The sequence below is a fragment of the Sander vitreus genome, chromosome 1 (genome assembly GCF_031162955.1).
Source record: "Sander vitreus isolate 19-12246 chromosome 1, sanVit1, whole genome shotgun sequence".
Lineage (NCBI taxonomy): Eukaryota > Metazoa > Chordata > Actinopteri > Perciformes > Percidae > Sander > Sander vitreus.
In genome coordinates, this window is record NC_135855.1 from 34,643,718 (window position 1) to 34,668,746 (window position 25,029).

General features: G+C 41.2%; 2 protein-coding genes across 4 annotated transcripts; both read right to left on the reverse strand.

Moving 5' to 3' along the window:
- tm2d3 (TM2 domain containing 3) lies at positions 1-8,680 on the reverse strand. Its single transcript, XM_078253433.1, has 6 exons — positions 8,370-8,680; positions 5,886-5,987; positions 4,817-4,977; positions 2,064-2,238; positions 1,480-1,555; positions 1-1,340 (listed from the first exon to the last, which is right to left on the reverse strand). The coding sequence occupies exons 1-6, from the start codon at positions 8,473-8,475 to the stop codon at positions 1,175-1,177; spliced, it is 786 nt and encodes a 261-aa protein (XP_078109559.1). The 5' UTR covers positions 8,476-8,680; the 3' UTR covers positions 1-1,174.
- Positions 8,681-9,324: 644 nt separating this feature from the next.
- tars3 (threonyl-tRNA synthetase 3) lies at positions 9,325-24,753 on the reverse strand. 3 transcript variants are annotated; one of them, XM_078253453.1, is made up of 19 exons: positions 24,406-24,753; positions 23,271-23,357; positions 22,397-22,581; positions 21,981-22,104; positions 21,639-21,763; positions 21,209-21,326; positions 20,808-20,872; positions 20,621-20,699; positions 20,264-20,410; positions 18,908-19,006; positions 16,552-16,718; positions 16,295-16,457; positions 16,006-16,143; positions 13,920-13,997; positions 13,728-13,828; positions 13,495-13,599; positions 11,616-11,688; positions 11,366-11,480; positions 9,325-9,871 (listed from the first exon to the last, which is right to left on the reverse strand). In XM_078253453.1, exons 1-19 carry the CDS (start codon positions 24,724-24,726, stop codon positions 9,723-9,725), a joined length of 2,439 nt encoding a protein of 812 aa, XP_078109579.1. In that variant the 5' UTR covers positions 24,727-24,753; the 3' UTR covers positions 9,325-9,722. The 3 variants fall into 3 exon arrangements, with proteins under 3 accessions (XP_078109579.1, XP_078109571.1, XP_078109587.1); XM_078253445.1 differs by having other exon boundaries at positions 22,397-22,584; positions 24,406-24,752; XM_078253461.1 differs by lacking the exon at positions 23,271-23,357 and having other exon boundaries at positions 22,397-22,584.
- Positions 24,754-25,029: the final 276 nt, after the last annotated feature.

The following is a 25,029-nucleotide window of genomic DNA, read 5'->3' on the forward strand; positions in this document are numbered from 1 at the left end:
TAATATTCCACAATTTTATTTACATAACTTAAAAAAAACGTCATTTACAGTGTTCGAAACATTCAAATGACCTGACACTGAAAACAGAAAACGTATTCACATGAAGTGAAGGGTGAGCCCATTTGTGCTGCACACGGTCTCAAGCAAAGATATTACACAGAATTCTTTTTACAAAGGAGCAGAATGATGAGTGAGGAAAAATACCAGCTGAATGCACGGGATATCTCCCAATATCTCCAACACGGGGAAACCACAAGCAACAGCAGTTTCTAGTGCAACACATTCAAAGTGTTTCAATATCAATCACGTACAAACATACACCGTTAGAGATTATTATCTCTGCGTTTCCAAAGAAATATGACTACATGTTGCAGTAAGTGACGAGGACATAAATTAAGAGTTCATGCGTCTGCACTTCTTTCCGGTTCTCGACCAGTTCCAGTTGCTGTTTGAAGATACAATAGCTTTTTTGTATTTAGTTTTACAACGTGGACGTTATCAACAAGATTTCCAACATTTGATTTAAGCAATGGTATCATTTATCTCGCTCTTAAGGCGATATTCTTACAGTTGTGGACTGACTCAATGTAGTGGGGGGAAAAAAAGAATGTGTAAAATAACCGTCGAACACATCCACAAGACCAACTGTGAATCAAAATACTAGCACAAATTCCTTTCTGCATCATGCTTTCTTTCAGGACATAACTACTACTTTTCAGCTGGTCTATTGTGTCTGGTGTCACTATAAACAGCTGTGCAATAAGGAAGGAGCAACACACGGCTCCAAGGTGGCAGGATGTCAGTGAAAGCACCGCTCCACAGGAAACCAAACCTTTCTATATATCAGCAGGGCAGAGCCTAACCACCAGTTAAGTCAAACCAACCAGATAGACATAATGAGTAGCTCCTCATCCCCCTGCACAGATCCATCCGCAGAATCTCAATAGGAGACGGACGCAGAATGATTGGGATTGATCTGATGGTTGTGTGGGTAGAGCCACTGACGAAAACACTTCCTGCCTGTCAACAGATGGGATGAGGACGTGTTGCACAGCAAGATTGGGCAGGCAATCGTTCCGAGAACACAGCACCTCAGATCTTCCATCTTTGAGAGTGAAGCGGTGTGAGGGGAAAGAGGGCACCAACCATCCGGCCATCTCTCCGGAGGTTTGCTTCAGATGTAAAGAGAACCGTCAGCAGGTCCCACATAACCCACCCCTATCAGAAGAACATCGATCAAAGTCCAAATGCCCAGGCCTCCAAAGCTGAACAGTTTGCCCAGGCCCTCTCTCCACTGGCCCAGATAAAACCGATCAGCCCCAAAACCACCGAGCGTGATGCTACAGAAAGACACGAGAGAAAACGCACAACAGAGTCAAAATGCTATTAGGTCACACATCCTGATTCAAATCCATTTTTGTCGACAGTTTCCAGCATCTAAGCTGGTTAGAACTCGTGTGATACTGGTGGCGGGTTTACCTGAGTGCTAAGGCCGTTGACCATTTGTATCCACCTGTCCAGTTACAAAATAAACGTTTCTGGAAATGTCTTTTACCTACGGAAGAAAAAGACAGTGACTGTTTTACAAGTGACCAGGCAGCTGGTGGCAAACATTAAAAATACTTCTTTGGGGACGTTCACATACTGCTGTTGTATGATATGTAGCTATATTGACAGATACAGTATACATATATATATATTTTTTTATTTATGCCCGATTTACATCTGGAAGACCTTAAGACTGCAATTTGCAATAGTCCTCCTGTCCTGAGGACGAGGACTGAAAATTGTAAGGCCATATTTACTTGAAAGTATTATTTTTAGATTACATTTATTATCACCTAACAGACAGCCTAACCCTGCATAGGAAACTTTAGGGCAACCATGAATGGCTAACAATTCACATTATTGTTCTAGGCAAAAGGGTCATTTTGTAAATTTTAACTAGGTGAGAAACTCTGTACACCCTCACTTTCTCCGGTCTACAGTGCCTGACTGAGACACAGTTACCCCACTGAAGGTAAAGAAACCAAGCAGGCTTTACAGCAGTGCCGTTATCATACCTAAACAATGTACATGTTCTAACACGTCACAGGTGGCGTTGTAGCGCTTGCGTGGGCAGGAAACCGTCATACAGTTGTTAGAGTTTGAGCAGCGGTACTGAGACGGGTCCAGCTGCCAGCAGAACTGACAGGTGATGGAGAGAGAGAAGTTGGTTTGCTGCTGACCCGACTCTACCTACAAATACAAAGAAACAGGTAGTCAAAACACATACATTACCAAATTAAAGCACCACAGCCGGTTCTTAAAATCACTATCCCCTTTCGCACAGAGATTACGCAATACAGCCACAATAAAGGTCTGCCGTAATGCCCACTTTGTTGATTCACACAGAACCAAGCAAAGGTGGCATAATGCTGCCCCAGTGTGTGCTTTCACATAGCATGCCGGCCTTCTGGCAGCAACAGTGGCATGATGTGTAACACAACAGCGTCTAGTGTGTGTGAGCCGAACCGCACCGTTAATCAACCACGCGAACCCAACCGGACCCACAAACCACCAACTTTATTCATTATAGTAGCACAAGAGAGAAGGACAGAGATGGCCGCAGCATCCGAGCGCGTGTGTTTGAGAGAGGCAGAGAGCGAGTGGAAGAGAAGGTGGACCTCAATGTTTTTTGTAAGTTATTAATAACTTTGGCTACTCAAAACGCTGCTTTGTCACTTTTTTGACCTGCTAGTGGGTCGTCTCGCACATCGTACTGAATGCGGCCCCGCTATGCCGGCTGTCCCTTTCACACAGGCATGCTTTCAACGCCGTTGCGGCTAGGGCTGGGCAATATGTAGAAAATCAAATATCACGACCAAATACCTCGATATCAACGCAATTAGCAACGATATTGTAGTGTTGACTATTGGTGCTTTCACAAAATATTTACACAGTGAGATTTTTGGTAAATAATCATCAGTAATGTGGATATAATGACTAAGTGGGTAAAGGCAAATACAGTGGGGCAAAAAAGTATTTAGTCAGCCACCAACTGTGCAAGTTCGCCCACTTAAAAAGATGAGAGAGGCCTGTAATTTTCATCATAGGTACACTTCAACTATGAGAGACAAAATGAGAAAATAAAATCCATGAATTTATTTGCAAATTCCTCGGGAAAATAAGTATTTGGTCACCTACAAACAAGCAAGATTTCTGGCTCTATAGGTAAGCAGCTTGGTGTGAAGAAATCAACTGTGGGAGAAATTATAAGAAAATGGAAGACATACAAGACCACTAATAATCTCCCTCGATCCGGGGCTCCACGCAAGATCTCACCCCGTGGGGTCAAAATGATCACAAGAACGATGAGCAAAAATCCCAGAACCACACGGGGGGACCTAGTGAATGACCTGCAGAGAGCTGGGACCAAAGTAACAAAGGCTACCATCAGTAACACACTATGCCGCCAGGGACTGAAATCCTGCAGTGACAGACGTGTCCCCCTGCTTAAGCCAGTACATGTCCAGGCCCGTCTGGAGTTTGCTAGATAGCATTTGGATGATCCAGAAGAGGATTGGGAGAATGTCATATGGTCAGATGAAACCAAAATAGAACTTTTTGGTAAAAACTCAACTCGTCGTGTTTGGAGGGGAAAGAATGCTGAGTTGCATCCAAAGAACACCATACCTACTGTGAAGCATGGGGGTAGAAACATCATGCTTTGGGACTGTTTTTCTGAGGGACCAGGACGACTGATCCGTGTAAAGGAAAGAATGAATGAGGCCATGTATCGTGAGATTTTGAGTGAAAACCACCTTCCATCAGCAAGGGCATTGAGGATGAAACATGGCTGGGTCTTTCAGCATGACAATGATCCCAAACACACCGCCCGGGCAACGAAGGAGTGGCTTCGTAAGAAGCATTTCAAGGTCCTGAAGTGGCCTAGCCAGTCTCCAGATCTCAACCCCATAGAAAATCTCTGGAGGGAGCTGAAAGTCCGTGTTGCCCAGTGACAGCCCCAAAACATCACTGCTCTAGAGTAGATCTGCATGGAGGAATGGGCCAAAATACCAGCAACAGTGTGTGAAAACCTTGTGAAGACTTACAGAAAACATTTGACCTCTGTCATTGCCAACAAAGGGTATACAACAAAGTATTGAGATGAACTTTTGTTACTGACCAAATACTTATTTTCCACCATAATTTGCAAATAAATTCATTAAAAATCCTACAATGTGATTTTCTGGATTTTTTTTTCTCATTTTGTCTCTCATAGTTGAAGTGTACCTATGATGAAAATTACAGGCCTCTCTCATCTTTTTAAGTGGGAGAACTTGCACAACTGGTGGCTGACTAAATACTTTTTTGCCCCACTGTAATAGAACAGTTACAACAGTCTGGTGTGTTCAGAAAAGTACATCACTTTCCTGTAATGCAGCCTTTAAAACCAGGAAAAGACCACACTTATGTCATATTACGATATCCAAAATCTAAGACGATATCTAGTCTCATATCACAATATCGATATAATATCGATATATTGCCCAGCTCTAGTTACGGCTCTGTGAATACCTTCGCTGCCGGCTTAAAGGCGCAACAACTCTGTCCTCCCCTTCCGTCTTTGTAACCTTCACACAGACGGCTTGGTGACGTTTGTCAAGCAACATTTAAATCACTTCCAGTTTCATAGCTGACACAAATGCTACAAGCACAACATGACATTGTAAGCCATTTTTTCATTTCCCCTTTTATCAATGAGCTAAACATGACACACCTTTCCTCTAACTTTATGCAGAATAGATCTATCACAAGATGAACTCCTACTCACAATACAGTGAACTCCTTTTTTGGGTTTACAAGTGAAGGAAGCTGGTTTCCTGTAGGTGCAGTTGTGTTGGTAATTGCAGTGCATGCAATCAGCTGGCAGGCGACTACACAAACCCCCACTAGGACACCTGGAAGCGTAGCTCTCTGCATCTGCGGGAGACACTGCAGAGTGGAAAACATGAAGTGTTTCCTTTTAATTTCTAGCCAGAATAATCAACCTCATGTAACAAAGTTTTGGTGAAAGTTAATTTTATGACTTTATGTCAGGGATCATGAATGGGTCTGGGAATACACTTGTAACTGCAGCCCTCTAAATATCTTGCCAAATTAAGAAAATAAGGCTGTGGGAGGTAAATGACTAACACTGCCCTCCACAAAAAGACCAACAAAGAATCATTGAGCAAGGCCATTCACTCCTGATTGCTCCATTAAGGCTGCCTGCTGGCCAGCAAAAGAAAAAGAAAAACTGTTGTTGCTCTGTTGAAAAGAAATTAACTCTTCGAGTCCTAGACAACACGAGAGCAATATTATCTTTGAAGTGAACAGGCTAAGAAAGAATATTTTATAAAAGGTGGAAAACCTAAAACATAAAGAGGCATTTGAAAGCTGACCAATCCTACCTGAATAAGCCATTGTTTCTCTGGTCTTGTTTGTATGTGATAACATAGAGAAATTAAGTTTTTAGAAAGATAACTGTGTTACATTACAGAGGTTACATAACCAGATATCTATCTATCTATCTATCTATCTATCTATCTATCTATCTATCTATCTATATGGTATAGAGAGAGAGAGAGAGATATGCACAGATTTGCAGTTAATAATCCTAGGCTATATATGAGAAATTTCTTGCTATTCTGTAGCACCCCCCTCATGTAGGAAAATGCTTGTCTGTATGATTTCAAATATGAAACAATATGTAATTAATCAGAGACTTAGGTTATCTACTACTCTCAATAGCGCTGTAGTTCTTAGTAGGTATGTGCTAAAAAACAATGTGTTCATTGTAAAAGAAACTCAGTCAGTCACAGTCAATATGAGTAATGCTGATTAATAACTGATGTGTTTACCTGAGGCTACAGCAGGGACCACTGGGCTGGTGATGACAGGTGCATGCTGGGCATCTCTGGTGTAGGGAGGCTCCTGGCCAACGTGAGGAGAGCTCAGGTACCCTGACAAGCAACCAGGTAACCAAGTTTATGAACGATACATGTGCTGATTGTGGAAATACCTAAGCAATAGCTCACAACGGGCCGTGGTATGTTGGGGTTATATCACAGCTAAGGGGCGTTGTTCGGCACGACGACCCCTCGTGAGCCTTTGTTTTTATAAAATGTCATCGAGTATGGCAATATGAAAGCTATAGTCAATTTTCCAATTTAAATAGATGTTTATTAATAAATAATCATGTTCACCATAAAATAGGCCCTCCTGCGCTAGCTGTAGGGCTGTGCAATTCATTTAAATTTTTATCGCGATTACGATTTCGGCTCCTAATGATCACAAAAACAAATTAATCGAAAAAAAAGATGATTTTGCACAATACATTTTGCAAGTAAACTCTTATTTTGTCCTGTGTTCTGAATGAATTAAAAATGTTTAAACGGCAAAAGTATTTCACAGAAATTTCACAGCTCAAGGTGTTTTCACTGTTGATTTGTTTCACTGTTTTTTTTTGTTCAATAATTGAAACATCTTTCCAAAAGACAATGAGTAAATCGTGTTAAATAATCGTGATTAGGATTTTTGCCATAATGGAGCAGACCTAGCTGGCTGGCTGCGTGCACATACCGAGGTGCTTGCTAAGAAACGCAACACAGGTAACGTTCGCCTACACTAGCAGCTAGCACAGGGTATTTATTTTGCTTAATTCTAAAGAAAGGCACAGTATGACACAAACTAACTGATCGAGGCCAGCAGTAGACCAGCAACTAACCGATCAAGGTAGCAGTAGAACGGCAACTCCCATTTTCTGAGGTAAAATTACTGTTTTGTCAACGGAGACTGGGGGCTTTGAAGAGAGCATAGATAAAGGCTGCAGTTCCCTGTCTGACTGCAATGTAAAGAATTAATATTCTAAATATAGCGCACACTTATATTAAATACATATTTTGCCAATTTTAAACCAGCTCTGTCATGGCGCTGTGTGTGCAGATGAACGGCTTCCCTCCGTGGCACCAGCTATCTATGGCGAGGTATTAGGCCATTGTAGAAAAAAAAATAACGGAGCGACGGTAATATTCCAAGATTAAAAAACTGAAGCTGAAATTAAAGTCATAAATTTACAAGAAATTGTACGAGAAAATGTGCATATTCTGAGATTATAAAGTCATACATTTGCGAGAAAAGAACTTGTTTTGTTTTTAAATATTACCCTTCTCCCCCAGCTCCTTTATATTAATATTAGGGGTGGGGGGAGGGGGGGGAAATCTATTCAGCATAAAATGGCGATATTTTCCATGGCAATACTGTATCAACACAGACGCCATGTATCGATCTTTTATTATATAAATTACACATGAGAATTTCACTTTTTTGTACTAGAATAATAAAATAAATTCCTTTTCAATCAATACTGAAGTGAGATGAACGAAAAGAAAAATTTATATTTTTAGATAAAACGGATGTTGACAACGTTTTTCTTTGGGGACATAATTTGAGGTTGGAAAAAAAAAAGGTAATAAATTGCAATATATCGCAGAATATCACAATATGTATTAAATCGCAATAAGATTGTATTGTGATAATATATCGTGGGCCCTGTGGCGATTCCCACCCTAATGGTCTGGAGTCTTGTTGTCGGGCTTCAAGTTTTCTGAATGGTGTGCATAGTTCCATTTTTTTGCGTGTATACAATGGAAGAAAACTGTAATACAGATGTCACATCAGACACCCAGTTACTGCAAAGACTTAAATATTACGACACTTTCATTAGTGGGCCATATGCTCAATCACCATTGTGTTCCGTCCTTCAGGGATAGATCAAGTTAGTGACTTAACAGACATTAATTTAAATGAAAATCTTTAAACGTTAAGCTTTAAGAAGCCCAATGACCACCACTAAGGTTTGGTACATTAGGGTAACGTTACGAGACAGAGACGCCAACAACGTATGGTTAAATATAAATTTAAAAAAAGTCCAGTACACGTGTTAGTAATTAATAATGCAGATTTTTGTTTTGATAAAACATCTAAATTAGCGTTAACGTTAAGCTAAGCTAGCTATCGCTAATGCTTAACAGTAACATTAACTTTAGCGAGGCGTTAACGTTAACTGGCTAACGTTAGGGACACTTCTTGTAAAATAAAAAATAAAAAACTAACGTTATGTAATTAACCAAAATGCCTGTTGTATTAGACAATCAACTGTTCAATAAGCTCTAAGTTACTCACTGCATCAAATGTTTTCATAGCTGCCTAGCTAGGTGCACTAGCTTTAGCTCGCTGGCTAGTTAACGTTAATGCTAGGAAGGAGGAAGCTAGTACGACAACGACAAATGTAAGCTAACCATGAACGCGAGATAAGCTGGTTGAAATCTGTAACATACACATACCATTAACACACTGTAAGACCAGGTCCATAAACAAAACGATAACAATTCCAGAGGTTTTGAAGCACCGTCCCCGGTCCGGTCTCCATATCTGACAGATAGTGGCCATTGTTGCAGCAGAGCAAGCCAACGCTACATTCAGGTCATGTAGGAAAAAACAATCCTCTGCTAGTCTGGGGAGTCAATTTTTAACATAGACAGTCAAATATGTCTGATTTTTTTTTCCTTTCTTTGGTTGTTTGATCATCTAACTAAAGTGAAGATGGGTTGTGGAAGATGTCATGAAAGAAGTATTCAGCTGACACCAAACAGTCTTTGGTTGGCTGACATTAATTGCTCATAAACCGTTTGTTACATTCCACCATTCACATGCGTCCTAGCCTAGATTAGATCTAAGCACTTGGCAAATTGACGTTTATAGACCTTCCAGCAAAAAAAAACCCATCAACCTCAAAATCTTTATAGTAATTATTCTCATCACAATAAAGACCAAAAGATATTGAAAATAGTTTGTACCCCACTTTCCCATGGTTTTTTCCCATGACGGTAAACGCAGCAGAACAAGCGCAGAACTTCCTGCGTTCCACCTACAAAACCCTGTGATCTATTTATTATAAAATGTTAACCATTTATTTACGTTTTTTCCTGTAACGTCACATTTAATTTGGCGTTTACAGGGTGTGAATTCTGTGGACGACACTAACAAACACGAACACTGTCCTTTCATAAGCACATTTGTGGGAACAGGAAGTATGGGAGAAATACATTTCACTGTCTGACATACAGTCTGTTCCTGATAGTGATAGGATCGGTCATTACAGGTAGAGACATGCAGCCATCCAAGGACGTGTCAAGCTTGATTGGTTTGTACTACAAAATAACAATACTGCTGTTTATCATGACATGTAATTACTGTAAAAACACTCATTTCTGTTGTGAGGGTTAAAAAAAACAACACTCGCAATCAATAGATTTATTTTATTTCTGGGGTTCCCCACAGAGACATACCTTTGTGAAAAATCTGTGCCAAATTCACATAACCTTCAAGCCCATTGTTTCATTAAATCTTCATCAAGTAACTTCCCTTCAGATAGACTGACATTTGACATCATTTAATACCCACACCAAGTGAGTACACATATTGTCCCTTTCTACCCTTCACACATGAGCAGTGGGCATGTCAGTTGTTTTGTAGTCCTATTCATCGTTTACTTACAGAATATCAGCTCATCAGTTCCTCTGTCGGATTTCTGCTCTATGTACTACACTTTCACTGTACCATCTTTGCATGTGCCATCACTTGTCTCTTTTCTGCTCATCTGACTGTGGTTGAGTCTGGATTGTTCTCGGTCTTGATCAGAACTCCTCCTCTGCGTTTGGACAGCGGCATTGTTTGAGCAGGGTCAGTCGAGCCAGCACCTCGGCCACCGACAGTTCTCCGTGGACTTTGTTGTCCCTCGTGCGCACATTGACGCCGTTAGTCATCTTCTCCTTCTCTCCGACCACTGCCAAGACACAATGAGACACAACAGCTTGACATTGGCCAAGTCACACCACAAACAAATACAGCTACCCTAACACATTCCCCCGCTTTGCGCCGCTAAATTCGACAACTGTGGGTGGTTAGCCAGCTCGGAGGTCCACTTGCTTTATAGTCAACCAATTAAGAAGGTTTATTTTGACTCATTATTATTCCAATTTTGTGTACTGACAGCCCCAGAGTCTAAAAGGACCATAGCAGTTGTTTTCATGTTTTAGCCTATTTACTACAAATCACATATTCTTTTGAAGACATTTCATTTGTCTTCAAAAAAATGCCTATAGTTGGAACTGCAGATGGATTTTCAAAAGTCTGCAGTGCTTCTGATGCAACAATAATGTAACTTTAAGAAAACTAAAAAGCAGATATGATGAAAAATACATTCTAATTTATTTATTTTTTGTTAGGTTAGCAAAAGTAAATCGTACCTGGTACTTTTTTTGGTGACCAAACCTGCCATTTTTAAAATTGCCAAGCTATCGTGAGTAGTGACTATTCACTCGACCCAGATTTTAAACTAGAATTACCGCCTTGTGGTTACATGCCTCCCCCGACCAGTCAAGTTGCAGTTTACGTCCATGTCTGTCCAGACTCATAATATATGTAGTGAATAATTTGAAGGAATTTAATAAAAAGTATTAAGCCTATTTTTTTTTTTTGCCAAACATGCATGCTTCACGCACATCTTCAACCAGGCAGAACAGAAAGATCTATACAATCACCACAGTATCACGGTGGGCACCCAAGATTTGTGCCACCAATTCAGTATCTGACCAAAATTTTGCTTCTGTTCCGGAGTTATGTCGTTCAATAACGGCCAGAAAAGATGTTTAAGTGAAGTCGACTTTTGGGTATGAAATGTCATCACTTGATCATTTTATCCTTTTATACATGTAGGGGTGGCAGTAGCTCAGTCTGTAGCGAGGCAGCCTACTTACATTTCTCCATTTGTGCATGTATAGGACCTGTGTGTATTTCAGGCCTGTGTGTAGTGATTTCTAACAGAGTGTACATAAAAAGTAATACATTAAATTTAAAATTAATTAATGTGTGAAATGTCATAATTCGGGTATGTGTACTTGAGTTATGGCCAAAACAATGGGTCACAGTGACACGGACATCAACAGGTAACGCCTCCACGGCTATCACTGGCACGGTGGCATACAAATGGCAGCCAACAGAAATTCGTCGTATACTTCCCTAAGAAATTGACAAAGTGCAAACGTCGTTGTCGATGAAAGGATTCAGCAAGTGTCGCGTTGATGAAGTCACAGCAGTTTAATGTGACGTCGCTGTTGCGACTGAGGGGGTACTGCACGCAGTGGAAGTAACAAATGAAATGTACTTTTGAAGTGATTGCAGCCGGCAATCCTGAGAGCAGCAAAATGGGGTGAAAATGTTCAGGAATCGGAGGTAAGTCAGCGCTCCCAATTGCACATAGGGCAGTACATTTTCTCACCAAGAATGAAGTTATATTGGGCCAACTGAGCGTTGCGGATTTTCTTGTTTAGAAGACAGCTGGAGTCTAGGTCAGCATCTGCCATGAAACCAACTTCGGTAAACTGCTTACACACCTGACAAGTGGAGAAAAACCCCCCAAAAAAAACATTTATGGTTCCGCATTATACAAATCTGAAAGCCACAGATAATTGTCTGCACTCATATGATTGTAATTAAATGTGGTCAAGATGGGGAAGTGGAAGACCTACCCTCTTCGCATAATCCTCACAGGAAGGGTTGACAGGCACCAACATCACCTGACGTGGAGAGAGCCACAGAGGCCTGTTGGAAGGACGGACAGACTGTAATGAAACTATCTTCACAAAGATATACTGGTGTGATAACTTTACCACCTACATTTCTCCCTGACAAAAAGGAACTACTGGGCATGACAGTCACGCCCTTCTACTTCCGGTCCATGGGACCTAGCTTTCGAAAAAAATATGAACGGGAGTGAAAATTATTTTTTTTCTCCCATTTGAATTGAGCCATGGATTACAAATATGTTTGTCAGTTTATTGTTAAACTTTTGAAGTATAAGACTGTGAAAATATGTAATTAGAAAGACTACACACTTCAGTGTCGCATGGATGACGTCTCACTGAAGCTACGATGTCTGTGTGTATCGTACCGGAACACTTCACTGGATAAAACCAAAGCCCGTCTACGGAAAGCCGTTCCACTCCCTATTCAGCCCCATTGTACCTACTTTGGTTGCAGTTCCACCAGAGTTCCACTGGGGGTGATCGCGGTCCAGTGCTAAATGAATGGGACTCTATGGAGCTAGACGGCTAAATTTGTCTCTTTCGCCTGATTGTCGTTGAGAAATCTCAGATTTGATTGTAGTTTTTGCAAGTTCAACATGGATTATAGGTCAAAAGTTGAATGAACGAGTACTTATGTCCTTTTGAGTTCTTACAGGTTGAGTCGTTGTTGCCCATAACACGCTAGCATTCTGCTAATGAATGCTGATTGGTCAGTGAAGGACTGATTACGATCGGAGATCCCGCTTGACGGCATCCAAAGCAGAACCAGAATGTCAGAGTGAATATTTTGGCGTGGTCTTTAAAACATTAGCAAACCTCTTTCTAGCACGTGTATTGACAGGGAGAGCTGTCACCTGTTAGCTGTGTTGTCGATGCCTCGAGAGAAAAAAGGAAGCGACTCAGAGCTTGCCGTAAAGCAGTATCTCTGGCCGTATATGTGTATGACGTCATTGACATTTTAAAAGGCTTTTTAGAACAAAAAAGCTAAACACCCAGCAGTGTGTATTTTCTTAGCCTCCCCTTTCGAATGCAACATTCAAATTACTAGACAAAAAATGATATCCTGAGAAAAGTGGATTTTGAGGGGTATAGCTCCATAGAGTCCCATTCATTCTGCACTCGCCTGTGAGCGCCCCCTATATGAAACGAAGAGTGGAACTGCAACAAGTTCAGAAGCCGGAAGTAACGAGAGAGTGGAACTTCTTCCCTTATTAGAAATTCTTTGATAAAACACATCAGGTAAGATAACGTTACATGTGTTGTGGAACAGAGCTAAGCTAGCTAGCGAGCGAGCAAGTTGAGCATCAAGCTAGGTGACGTTATTTGTGTGAGACGAGAGATGTAGTTCAATGAGCGGTTTCACACAAAACTAAGTGGTCATATGACAAACCTACGGCTAACTGACTTTCTTTGGTTGAAAAACTCTTAAATTGACGAACATCATATTTGTAATCCATGGCTCAATTCAAACGGGATCAAAAAATTATTTGCCGCTCCCCGTTCACTACCATTCATATTTTTTTCCGAATTAAGGTCCCATGAGGTCCACCGGAAGGGGGAGGGACTTCGCCTCTCTATTGTGGTTAAAATGTTACTAACAATACAGAGCATATAGTTAACATGGCACATTACTTATAACCACCCTAAAAATTGTATTGCAACACAAAATATCTAGAATAATGATGATTGATTTATCTTCTGAAACATTACTGAATATGGAGTGCTCAAAGCAGTGGGCATCGAGGATTATTTTTTTTTTATTTCTAATTGTTTTGTTTTAATTGAAGCTCTTAAATGCAACAGCAACCAGGAAGCACCTCACCATTTGCCTGCATAGTTCTCTGTGAGAATGGCAATCATCCTTTCCACTGAGCCCAAGATGGCACGGTGGATGATGACTGGTCGGGCTTTGTCATCCCCATCCTTCCTGTAAGACATTGCATCAGAGAGAATACTGCGGGTTCCTGTGAAATGTGCGAAACATACTGTATAGCCCTAGGTGCAGTAAAGCACACAGCCTCAGTAGTGTCCCGATGTTTTGATTAGGTGACTCACCCCACAAATGTCAGGTTGAAGCGGATAGGCAGCTGGAAGTCCAGCTGAATGGTTGCACACTGGTGGTAACGTCCAATTGCATCTTTGATCTTAATGTCAATCTGTAGCAGCACAGAAAGGAGCACAGGACTTTACACAACTCGAAAAATTTAAAAGATCTTGCGTTTGGCAGGAAATATCAAATGTTCTGACCTTAGGTCCATAAAAAGCACCGTCTCCAGGGTTGAGTTTCCATGGCTCCCCAAACTCATTCAGGCTGTTCTCCAGTTGCTGTCAAACATGGGAGTTTATTAAAAGCAATTAAAAGCAATTACTGTGAAGCAGGTCAAGTCAAACTGCGGTACAAGATTAAGTACAGAACACACAGTTTGGTTTGCACTGCCTGATGCAATTCTGCATTTACATTGTATGTTACATTGATGCCCTTAATTATGTAATTTCCCACTGTGCAACATTTATGATAGAAAATAAGTCAAACAAATGAGCAATTTTTCATTGACAACACACCTCCTACAGAATTTCAAGGAACTTCACAATGACTCACAGATCTGATACTACTCCTGGAGCCTCATCATTTAACCTATTATTCACCCACCCAGTTGGAATAACAACTTCCAGATTGTGTTATTCTATATAAATTGAAAACAAATTGCAGTTGAATTGGTGTGTTTTAACAATCAAAGTGCAAAACGTCAGACACAAAATGCACATCCCCCATTTATCATTTTATTAGTGCAAGATGCCCAAAAGAATGATGGGAACAGAACAAAAATATATATATACAAAAAGGGTCAACAGGCGCGCAAGCTTTTCATCAGTAGCTACATGCAGTGGGTTGATTTCAATAAAGTTTCTTGAACTACTCCTGAAGGGATTTTATTTTATTACCAGGAGCAATATCTTTTAATAGCCTACGTAAATATATTCAGCATATGTGCGTGGCATGCTGGAGAGTGGTGGAAAGTGAATAAATAACAATTACGCAGCGCTTTTGGACACTGCTGTTCAAGCGAAACTATACAGACGTCTCCGGGATCCTAATATCGCCAACAACTAATCATCTCCTGGGAAGTTAATACCCTGCCTATTACCCTCATTTTAAACTGTTTAGACATGAAGTGAGATGTTGGGTCTTATAGAGCAAGACCTATTGGAATTGTAGGTAACACCTAATACGGTCACTTGAGTCACTATTGCTAAATCGCCAAGGAAACTCAGTCCTAGCCCACTGTCTCTAGCCACTAACGTAGTAGGAAGTTCTGTGGATTCACTCGGTGCAGACTCACTATTTCAGATCCGATATATAGGCTTTCAATGGAGACATAGAAACAGGAACGGAGAAACGCCCGCAGTGAATATTAGTACTTTTTTTAAGCATGTTATTTAAGAAGTGAAAGAATGGCTTTTGTTGTGGATTTGCTTTTCACCCTGACTCGAGGAGAGACTTCACTCGCTCGTCCGCTACAGATCCACTCATGATAACGTAGCCGGCTGATTCGTGCGACTGACTGACTGACTCACTCACGAGTCATGATGACTCATTAGTCCCATGGTCTGCGAGTCGAGGCGAGCTTGCAATGTCATGGACTGTCTGCTCGAGCCGATTGCATTTTAATAAACTACATTTATACACCAAACCTACAGTAGGCCTAGGCTATGTGCAGAACATTGTATGTTATTTCAGAAGTGAAAGAATGGCTTTTGTTGTGGATTTGCTTTTCACCCTGACTCGAGGAGGGAGGGAGGGAGGGAGGGAGGCTGGCTGGCTGGCTGGCCGGCCGGCCGACCAACCGACCCGAGTCTCTCCTCGAGTGAGTCCCATGGTCTGCGAGCTTGCAATGTTTCCGGCTCCGAGTCTGCGGGTCGGGAAGTTCCTATAACCTGTCTCGGACTGTCTCTCTGCTCACTCAGTCGCTCGAGTTGACTTGTGGTTGCCTACGAAATTGTAAGTTCTAAAGCTTTTGCCAGCTAAGATGGCCAGGAATAGTAGTAGCTAATGTTGCAAGAGGTTTGTGTGTGGCGCGGTTATCATTTTAGATTGAATTGTAGTAGGACTGATCCGAGTTAATGATACTAGAGACTCGCGACTCATGAGTTAATTTAAAGACATGGGTGAAAGATTTGAGTGAGTCACGACTCAAACAGGTTTACACCAAAGCAGGGTCTTATACCTGGAAGACAAAGTCAGATCTTAAGCTGAGTATCAACCAGAGTTCGTCTGGTACCTAGACTGAATTTTCTACCATAAATCATCACTGCGACGCACGACGCAGTTTACCTTTTCAGCCTGGTTCCACACGGCGATGTCACCCAGATACTTCTCTGGACGAGTGGAGAGGTACAGCTGGAAGGAGAATCCGAACACATCGTAAACACAGCGGAGGAAGTCCAGACAGCCCTTCATCTCGGACTCGATCTGTAGAGAAAAAAAAAGAAAAGAAAAAAGAAACGCAGAAGATTCAAAATTTAGGAAATGACTCATAATAAGTTATTACTCGTTTTTCTAAACTGCTTTTTACATGTTCAAAGACCTAAAAATGTCCCCGCTTGTAAAACAACGTGGTCACCTGATCCATGGTGCAGAAAATGTGAGCGTCATCCTGCTGGAAACGCCGCACTCTGGTCAGCCCAGTTAGTGTTCCTGACAGCTCATTTCTGTGGAGTACCCCGAAATCTGCCAGCCTCAAAGGAAGCTCCCTCCACGAGCGAGGCCTGTGGCTGAACATCAGACTACAGGACAACCAGGGGAGCAGGAAATCAAATGACTCTGACACACTTTCAAATACTGTATGTACAGTTTGATTTACAACAATAGTAAACAGACCAGTGTCCGGGGCAGTTCATGGGCTTGAGTGCAAAGATGTCGTCTTCCACGGGGAAGGAGAACATGTTTTCGCTGTAGTGTTGCCAGTGGCCAGATGTCTCCCACAGTTTGCTGTTATAGATGTTGGGGGAGGCTACTTCCTGAAAGCCTCGTCTCCAGTACTCATCCTAGAAAAACAACAAAACATAAACAAGCTCCACTCGCCAGTTGGGACTGCACAGGTTGTTTTTTTAATCATGACTCTCCAACTACTGCAATGGAAATCTGATCCTGTGGGTGTTTGTTTTCCTTAAGAAAAACATTTTAATGTCCAGTTGAGCTGTTTAGCTCCTGTTGTTACTGGAAGGATTTCAACCGTGAATATGTGAAACTGTGAATATGAAACAGGAAGGCGCTTAAAAAAAGAAATATCATGCATGCATGCTCAAGACGTGATAATGATCTTGCACTGTTTCTGTGCAATGTATGTGAGGTCTCCTTGGCTTGGTCCGGTGTGTTGGCGTGTGCTGTGAAAGTTTTCAAGATGTCAACACATCTTTGCAGATACGTCACAGAGACAAGTTCCTGTACAGTCACACTAAAGTTTGCTCAACTTTGGTCTGCTCTTAACTGAAATGTGGCAATTTGGTGGCTTTCCAAACACTAGTAATTTGTCTTTAAACTAGTCTCGCATTGCCAGACCTTCCTCCACAGCGCTGCGGAGGAAGGTCTGGCTAGTCCACACAGCATTCCGGGAGAGGAGGAGAACGTGCTCTGGTTTGCTGGCATTTCTTTAAACCGATCACAATCGTCTTGGCCGGCGCTGAGCGCCGAACGCAATAACGGTTCCTCATTTTGGTGGAACGTGCTTGTTCAAAAGTTGTTTTAGTCGTGCAACAGAAAACTCAGATTGGACAGCTGGTCTAGCTATCCTGCAGAGATCTGAGGAGCAGTTAACCATAGTTCTCATGAATCCACTGGAGTTTAAAATGCAAAAACACAAAGAAAGCGGAAGGTGAGGGACATCCGGCAGCTCTTCCGGCGGCACCAGAGCAATCCCCTGAATGAACCGTCGTCGATATAGACTATCTTTAAACTAAACAAGAAAAATTACCTGAAGATTGCTTTGCTGCTGACAAGCTCATTGTGACCACAATTTGAAAATCTTGAAAAAAACATTTTGGTCGGACACACATCGGACTTATGTGATGCTCGACTGAAAAACTCACGCCGTAATTCAGACTTTATACAGCAGTCAGGACTGGCCAGAGCTTTTCTGGGGCTCGGAGCAGAATTTAAACTGACTGAGAGAAACTAAAATATTCAGGTCACTGTTGCGCTCACAGCTTATCTTCCAGCTCCTTGGTGATTGCATGTTTTGCAAAAGTTAAGAGTCCGCGGGCTGCATGTCAATGAGCTGGAAACCACTGCAAGTTAAGCATATCCTGAGCCTCATGGACTAGGATCGAGAGTGGTTTTAAGTTTTTTTTGTGTTTCAGCATCTTTGGAGTGCCTCTTGAAAACAATAAAACACACTTTTAATGACATTTGTGGATTTTGTATAAATTGTTGTTCAGTGATCCTAACAGAATGTCTTTAATTGAGATCCCAAAATAAATATTTAACCAAAGCTTATTATGATAAAGACATGTTTTGCTGCATCACAAAAAAAAAAAAAAAAAGAAACCAAAGCTTGCTATGTTGAGGTGAAAAAGAATAGTTTGTAACAATTTGAAAACAACATAATGAACACATTGCCTCTTGAGCATCCTGGAGGATGTAAAACGTACAATTATACATCATTCACGTCTCTCTAAGCTGTACTTACTCATTCTGGCTATAGTAATGATATGATAATATATGCAAATGAATATTATTTGAATCTTTTTTTTTTCAATGTTTAAACAGAAACTCTATTAAAAGATTGGAATAATCTGTGGAAATAAGATCAATTTCTTTACTTGGTTTGTTTAAACCCTGTCTGCTCACTTTAAGATAAGCGGCCTCTGTTATTAAAGATGCATGCTATTTTTATGTCTACTGTCCATACCTAATGTTTATATTTGACTGTAGTTAGAAATTCACTCACTCTACTGTTTACTTATTTACTTACTATTGGCCATCTTGGCCTTTTGGTGGTTGTAATGTATTGATGAACATATGCAGGTTGTTGTTCGTTTTGTTCAGATTTTTCACTTCTGTTATGCAATTATTGTGTTATATGTTGGGACCCCCTCGAAAACGAGATGATACATCTCAAGGGGTTTATCCTAAGAAACAAATTTGAAAAAGAAAGGGGTCTTTATCTGAAGGCCTTCGTCAAATATAGTGTAAACAAAAGAGGCGCTGGTCGGCGTTTGGTCGCCACCACTCCTACCCTGATGAACTCGGTGAGTGTATTGTAGATGTAGGCTCCGCGCGGCATGAAGAAACAACTGCCAGGGCTGAGATCATGGAAGAAGAACAGCTCCTGATCCTATGAAGCAGATAAAGAAGACTTTTTAATGACTACACATATTCATATTAACTGCAGATACAGCCAGGAAGAAACCCCTCCTTACACAGTAGGGGAGTTGTCCAATCATTACATAGAAGACTGACTGCTGAAGAAAAACAAAAAAGGTCAATGGACTCAGAGTTAAGGAACCAGTGAGCCCTGGAAGCTGGAAAGCAGGACAAACAGCTGTTATCGTATTCACTTCCCCCCCCCCCCTTTTAATGACTAAAAGACATTAGTATAAACAGTGTCAGCAGGTCCTGGGATTTCCGTAACTACCCTGTGATGGTAAACCGCATTTATTTCAACAGCATCGAGACAAATGGTCTCCTTGTACGTGACTTTATAAACAGCCCTCACCTCACCTCTTTGCATCTTTACATCCCATCATAGTTATGGCTACGAAACAGAATTTCTTCAAACAAATAAGCATGGTTTTAACAGTAATCTTGCTTTATGAAACACCCCTCTGGAGATACGTTTTAAACTGGCGAGGTACAACATGTTTGATCAATTTTATTAAAATCGATGCGAGAGACAGACGCAAATCACTGCTGATGCACCTGATGGGATTGAAACAATGTTTCAAAATGGGCTTTCATGACCCACTATGCAAATGATTAGAATCATGCCACAGGGCACCATCTTTAAAACAACGTGTTACTTTTGTCACCTCCCTCCAACTGGCTTCTACAGCAATATCTTGACTCTGGGGTGTAATACAGATCTGTGTTGTTATCAGTGCTGATTAAGGTGCTGGCATCTGTGTCTCTGAGGCTGGGAAAACAGCTTGGGTGCTCAGATGACTCACAGTGCTCCCAAATGTGCCAATATGAGGAAACACAGCGCCCTCAGCTGCTATAAAGCAGCAATGATGATTTAATGCAAACAAAACCATGTCCAAAGTGCAACAAAATGTGATCCCTGGTGACAGTGTAAACAACGGTTTGACCATTCCTAACCTCTGCGTAATGTTGTATATTGTTGCATGCATCTTTACAATTCATGTTTCCCTGGAAACTGTGATCCAGGTTCGTTTCAGGGTTTCACCACATCCATAAAACCACAAACAGACTCTCATGAGGAAAAACTCCTAAAGAGACCTCAAAAGGAGATGCGTCAGCCATCATATTATACAATTAAGAATCAAAATTCACTTTGAGCTAGATTTCAGTCAGCAGTTTTAGGCCACAGCCAGCTGGGTGGGCTCGAACTTGACTGCCTACAGTGACTCACTTTGCCAATCTTGCGATGGTCTCGATTCTTGGCCTCCTCCTGGAAACGTTCCCACTCCTTCAGCATCTTTGAGTCTGGGAAGGAAATCCCATAGATCCTCTGTAAAGTCTCCATGTCAGAGCGGCCCTCCCAGTAGGTTGAAGAGTTCTGATGACAGAGGCAGAAAAGAGAAATATTTACACGTTAGCACAACATTACAGACTATAAAAGGAGCTATAAACTGGGAAATCATATGTTAAATTGTTAGACAAACTAAGTTGAAAGATGACAACATTTGGGAAAAAAAAAAAAAAAAAATCATTATCTGAGAACAGCATTCATTGGTTTGGGGCTATTGGATTTTGGACTTCCACATACCTTGTAGATCTTCATGGCCTTGATCTTGCCTGTATGTCTGACATGGGGACCTCTGCACAAGTCAATCAAGGGCCCACATCTAACCAGGATTCATAAATTACAGTTTAGTACGGTTAGTTTTACAACGACCAAAAAATAACTGGCACATCCAGTTCATAATTCTTCTTCTTTCTAATAAGCAACGTACCTGTAGACTGTAGTAGTGGGGGTGCTGACTTTCTCATTCAGAATGCGGCACTTGAATTTGTTGTACTGAAAGATACAAACACCTTGGGTTAGTTAAAAGTTATCCTGGGTGGAGGAATAATCCATGCATGCATGCGGAAAACGAAATGTGCCAAATTCCATGCATGCAAATAATAAAAATACAACTAGGCAAGACCGTATAAACCAGGCTTGGTCAGTTTATGGCTAGTGAACATTTTACTCATCAGTTCATGGAACAGGTGCAACAAAAAGGAAAAAATAGCCCCTCACATATTTCCAGTTTTGAACTTTACAAAAACTGGACAACAAATATGCCATAATTAAATCATAATTCACACAAGCAGAGTATCTCAGCAGAAGGCTGTGCTCTCTCCCTCTCACCTTAAACATCTTCAACAGAGTCTCCTTGCTGATCTCAAGCCTCTCAAAGGGCTGTTTTTCCTTCACCACAGCCTTACACAAAGTCTCCAGATCCCCAAATTCAGTGCTGGACACGCCCCTGGAAACAGCAAACATGGTCAGTGCTGTTCCGACAAGTATCATGACGTTTCTGTCCAATAGTTTTTGACATATTGGAATGATCGCGCATTTCACTTTTTAAAAAGGAAAAGACAGTCTCTCACACAAAGCAAAAACCATCAACAACTGATGTGCAAAGCAGGGAATCAATGATAAACACTGGAGTGTATCAACTTTTTTTAAGACTAGAAGCCATGTCTGAATATTACAATATTCGAGATGAATTCAAATAGATAAGAAAATATGGCCAGAGCAGAGAAAACACTGATAGCAAAAAAAAACACTTGCTTACTTCTGTCCATCCAGGAACATGTCATAATAGAAACCATTCTCAATGGGGGGTCCATAACACAAACATCCTCCATAAAAGTGCTCCATTGCCTCCCCCAAAATGTGGGCACTGGAGTGCCAATACACCTAGGAAACAAGGTGATGATGTGTGTGTATATATATATATATATTCATTCTTGACAAAAAAAAAGAACAATGAATTCAATGACTATAGTAAATCAAAAGATTGGCAGATCACAGATATTGGTGTACAACAAAATACATCTCAGGTTTTCCTCTGTAGCCACTAGCCATGTGTTGAAATGGGTTTCCAATAATCAATTTAAAAGTTTGATGTACTCACAGCTTGAGCATCCTCATTGTCAAAGCGCAAGATCTCAAGAGAGCAGTCCCGCTCGAGTGGTCTGTCCAGGTCCCAAAGCTCCCCATTCACCCGAGAAATCACAGCGTTGTCAGCCAGGCCCTGGCTGAAAGAGCAAGTGCAAGATAATTGCCTCAGAAATGCCAAATTCTGAAAGTGTCCAATTTGGACTTATTGAAATGTGAGTTATTTCCATCGTTGACTGAATAAAAAGGACAATTAAGAACAATATTGGGGGAAAAGTCAAGTAGGAAACAGAGAGTCGATTCTCCCTCTAAGGCGTCTGCTTCAGACAATTTAGTGTTTTATTGGTAAATAAATAATGATTTGATCATACTGGCAGCAATACACTGAAGATAAAAAAAATAGTGGATCTGGCCAACTGTTTCAATACTAACCTGATATCACAAGCCAACTGGTATGGTGTGGTGACCCAAGCTTTGCCCGCTACCGTACGTCCGTCTGGCAACTCCACGGTAATGGGCTTGCTGCCAGCAGCTCTCTTTGCCAGCAGGGCATCACTCTCCCTCTTCAGCTCCTCGTAGAGGCTGAGACGCTCAGCAACGTATCCAGGCAACAACTTCTGCTACAGTGGAAAATATTTATTAAAAAAAAAAAAAATAAAAAAAAAAAAAGCAACCAAAGTCAAGAAATTGCTTTACTTTTGTAAATACACTTAGGAAAAAAAACTAAAGCATCACCAGAGCTTTGCATGTTGTTTTGTCATACAAACCACCAGAGTATTTAAAGGTGCAGTAGGTAAGACTTATAAAACTAACTTTCTGTCATATTTGCTGAAACTGACCCTATGTTCCAGTAGAACTACATGAAGCAGGTCATTTAACAAAATAAATCTGGCTCCTCTGGCACCCCCTACAGCCTGTAGTGCAATTCCACAGCTCCCTGTACAGATGCACCAATCAGGGCCGGGGGGGTCTAACTGCGTGTGAATCACTGCTCATGCACACACATTTATTCTCCCTTGTGGGGAAAGTGGCTTAGGAGACCGTTTTGGGCTTTAGCAGAAAGGGGGGAGGGACTGAGAAGTTGTCGATGTTCAATTTTTTTGGATCTTCCCAATCCTACCTACGGCACCTTTAATAGTTCACCGTTTTAAGTTTTGTGAAAGGCAGTGGCTATGGTGAAAACATTCTTTGTTGTCCATGATCATTTGAAATTGTGTAAGTTGTTGTTCCTGTTGAGTGAAGAGGGGGAGCAGGATAACTCCAACGCCCTTTAAAACTTTTTTTTAAAAATATGAATAATAATCACCTCTTTCACAGCTCCGTTTCCTTGTCCTTTATCCTGCTTCTTCTCCTTCTTGTTTTTGTCACCTGGTTTGGTATCCAGGGCTGCCACCTGTCCACAAACAGAGGCGCGTGTGCGTCTTTTGACTTACAATAAGCTTACATCGCTAATGTGTCTGAGTCACATTATTTGCCTGTTACTAATGTCATTGAACATGTTCAGTATTTTAAGCGTGCACACACTGTGATACTGAGTAGGGCAGCTATTTATGGAAATGGGGTGTAACGTTAGTATAGTTTGTCATTTGGCTTCACTGGGCACAGGCCCACTACTCATAATAACCCTCTCATCATATTACGAATTTAAACTGGGTAATTTGTTCTGTCACAGTCTTTATTATACCTTACTTTGGTACACGTGCAGTTTAGCGTCCCAAATTCCCCATAGCCTACACCCTTGTGTTGTCTTCACCATCGTCCGTGAACATATCATTCTGGGTCAAAATTGAAAAATTCTGAAGTTTTTGTCCTTCTTTTCAACGCTTTTGTTATTCATGGTAAATAAACCTATTTTAATTAACATTATACCTAATTTTTGAGTTTGGAAAAAAAAAAAAAAGCAGAAATTATGAATTTTTTGGACTAATAGAATAATTAAGATCAGAGGATGTTGATTAAATCACAGACTGGTTTATGTCAAAGTTTTGGTCAGGATGCGGTTTTGAAACCATTTCAAATGCTATGAAATGAAATAAAACAACCAAAATTCAACGGAAGTAATCCTTAATCTTACCTGCGAAGAACATGGACGCATGGATGTATATGTTGTATAGGTTCCATACAATGTACATGCATGCATCCATTTTATTTTAGGGCAAAACCACCTGCTAAACCACCTAAAATTCCCCATACAATGTCCTTAATTATGAACCTGCTAAAACACCTGTGCTGTTTAACAGGTGTTTTATAGTTTAGTTTTATAGTATAGTACCTGGGGGGTATTTTTTGGGCCATTTTAGGCCATTATTTCCTCAGGAAAGATGAAGACACGAAAGGGGAGAGAGAGGGGGAATGACATGCAGCAAAGGGCCGCATGTCGGAGTCGACCCGCGGCCGCTGCTCTACCAACTGAGCTAACCCGGCCAGTGCCACTATTATACCTTTTTATTAGCTCGGTTGTTGGTCTGCTCATCTTTGCTGTGGTTTTTCTCCGGAGCTTTGCCACATTTCACTCCTTGTTGTTTCTTTCCCTGCGTCTCCTCCTGCTCCAGCTCCGCCCGCAGAGCCCGTCGGAGGTGCAGCAGCCGGTAATTCAGCTTCTCATTTTCGGTCCGCAGGCTCTCCACTTCTGGGGAGACCCCCGCAGCAAAGACGGCATCCAGACCTCGGCTCAATCCATCCCGGAGAGTGGAGATCTCTTTGGAGAGGAGCCGAATTTGCTCCTCCTGGGCGGACAAACGTGCGGCCAAGCACTCCGCCATCTTTAAATGACTACCGTCCACACTGACAGCTAACTTCCGGTGAGTTTTTATTAATTTTTTTATTGCACATTCAAAAAGGCACGTCATGTTTGACAGAATTCATTACAACAAGCAAAAAACAACCGAGCGAGCGATATCAATAGCAAACAAAATAAAAATAAAAAGACATCGATAAAAAAAGAAGAAAAACACAATTGGTCAGTCAGGAATTAGGACACTTTACATATTTTTGTATAGTGTTTCCATATAAAATAGTTTGCCAAAATAATGAAATTTTTAAAAAGCATCCCAAAAGCTCTTTAA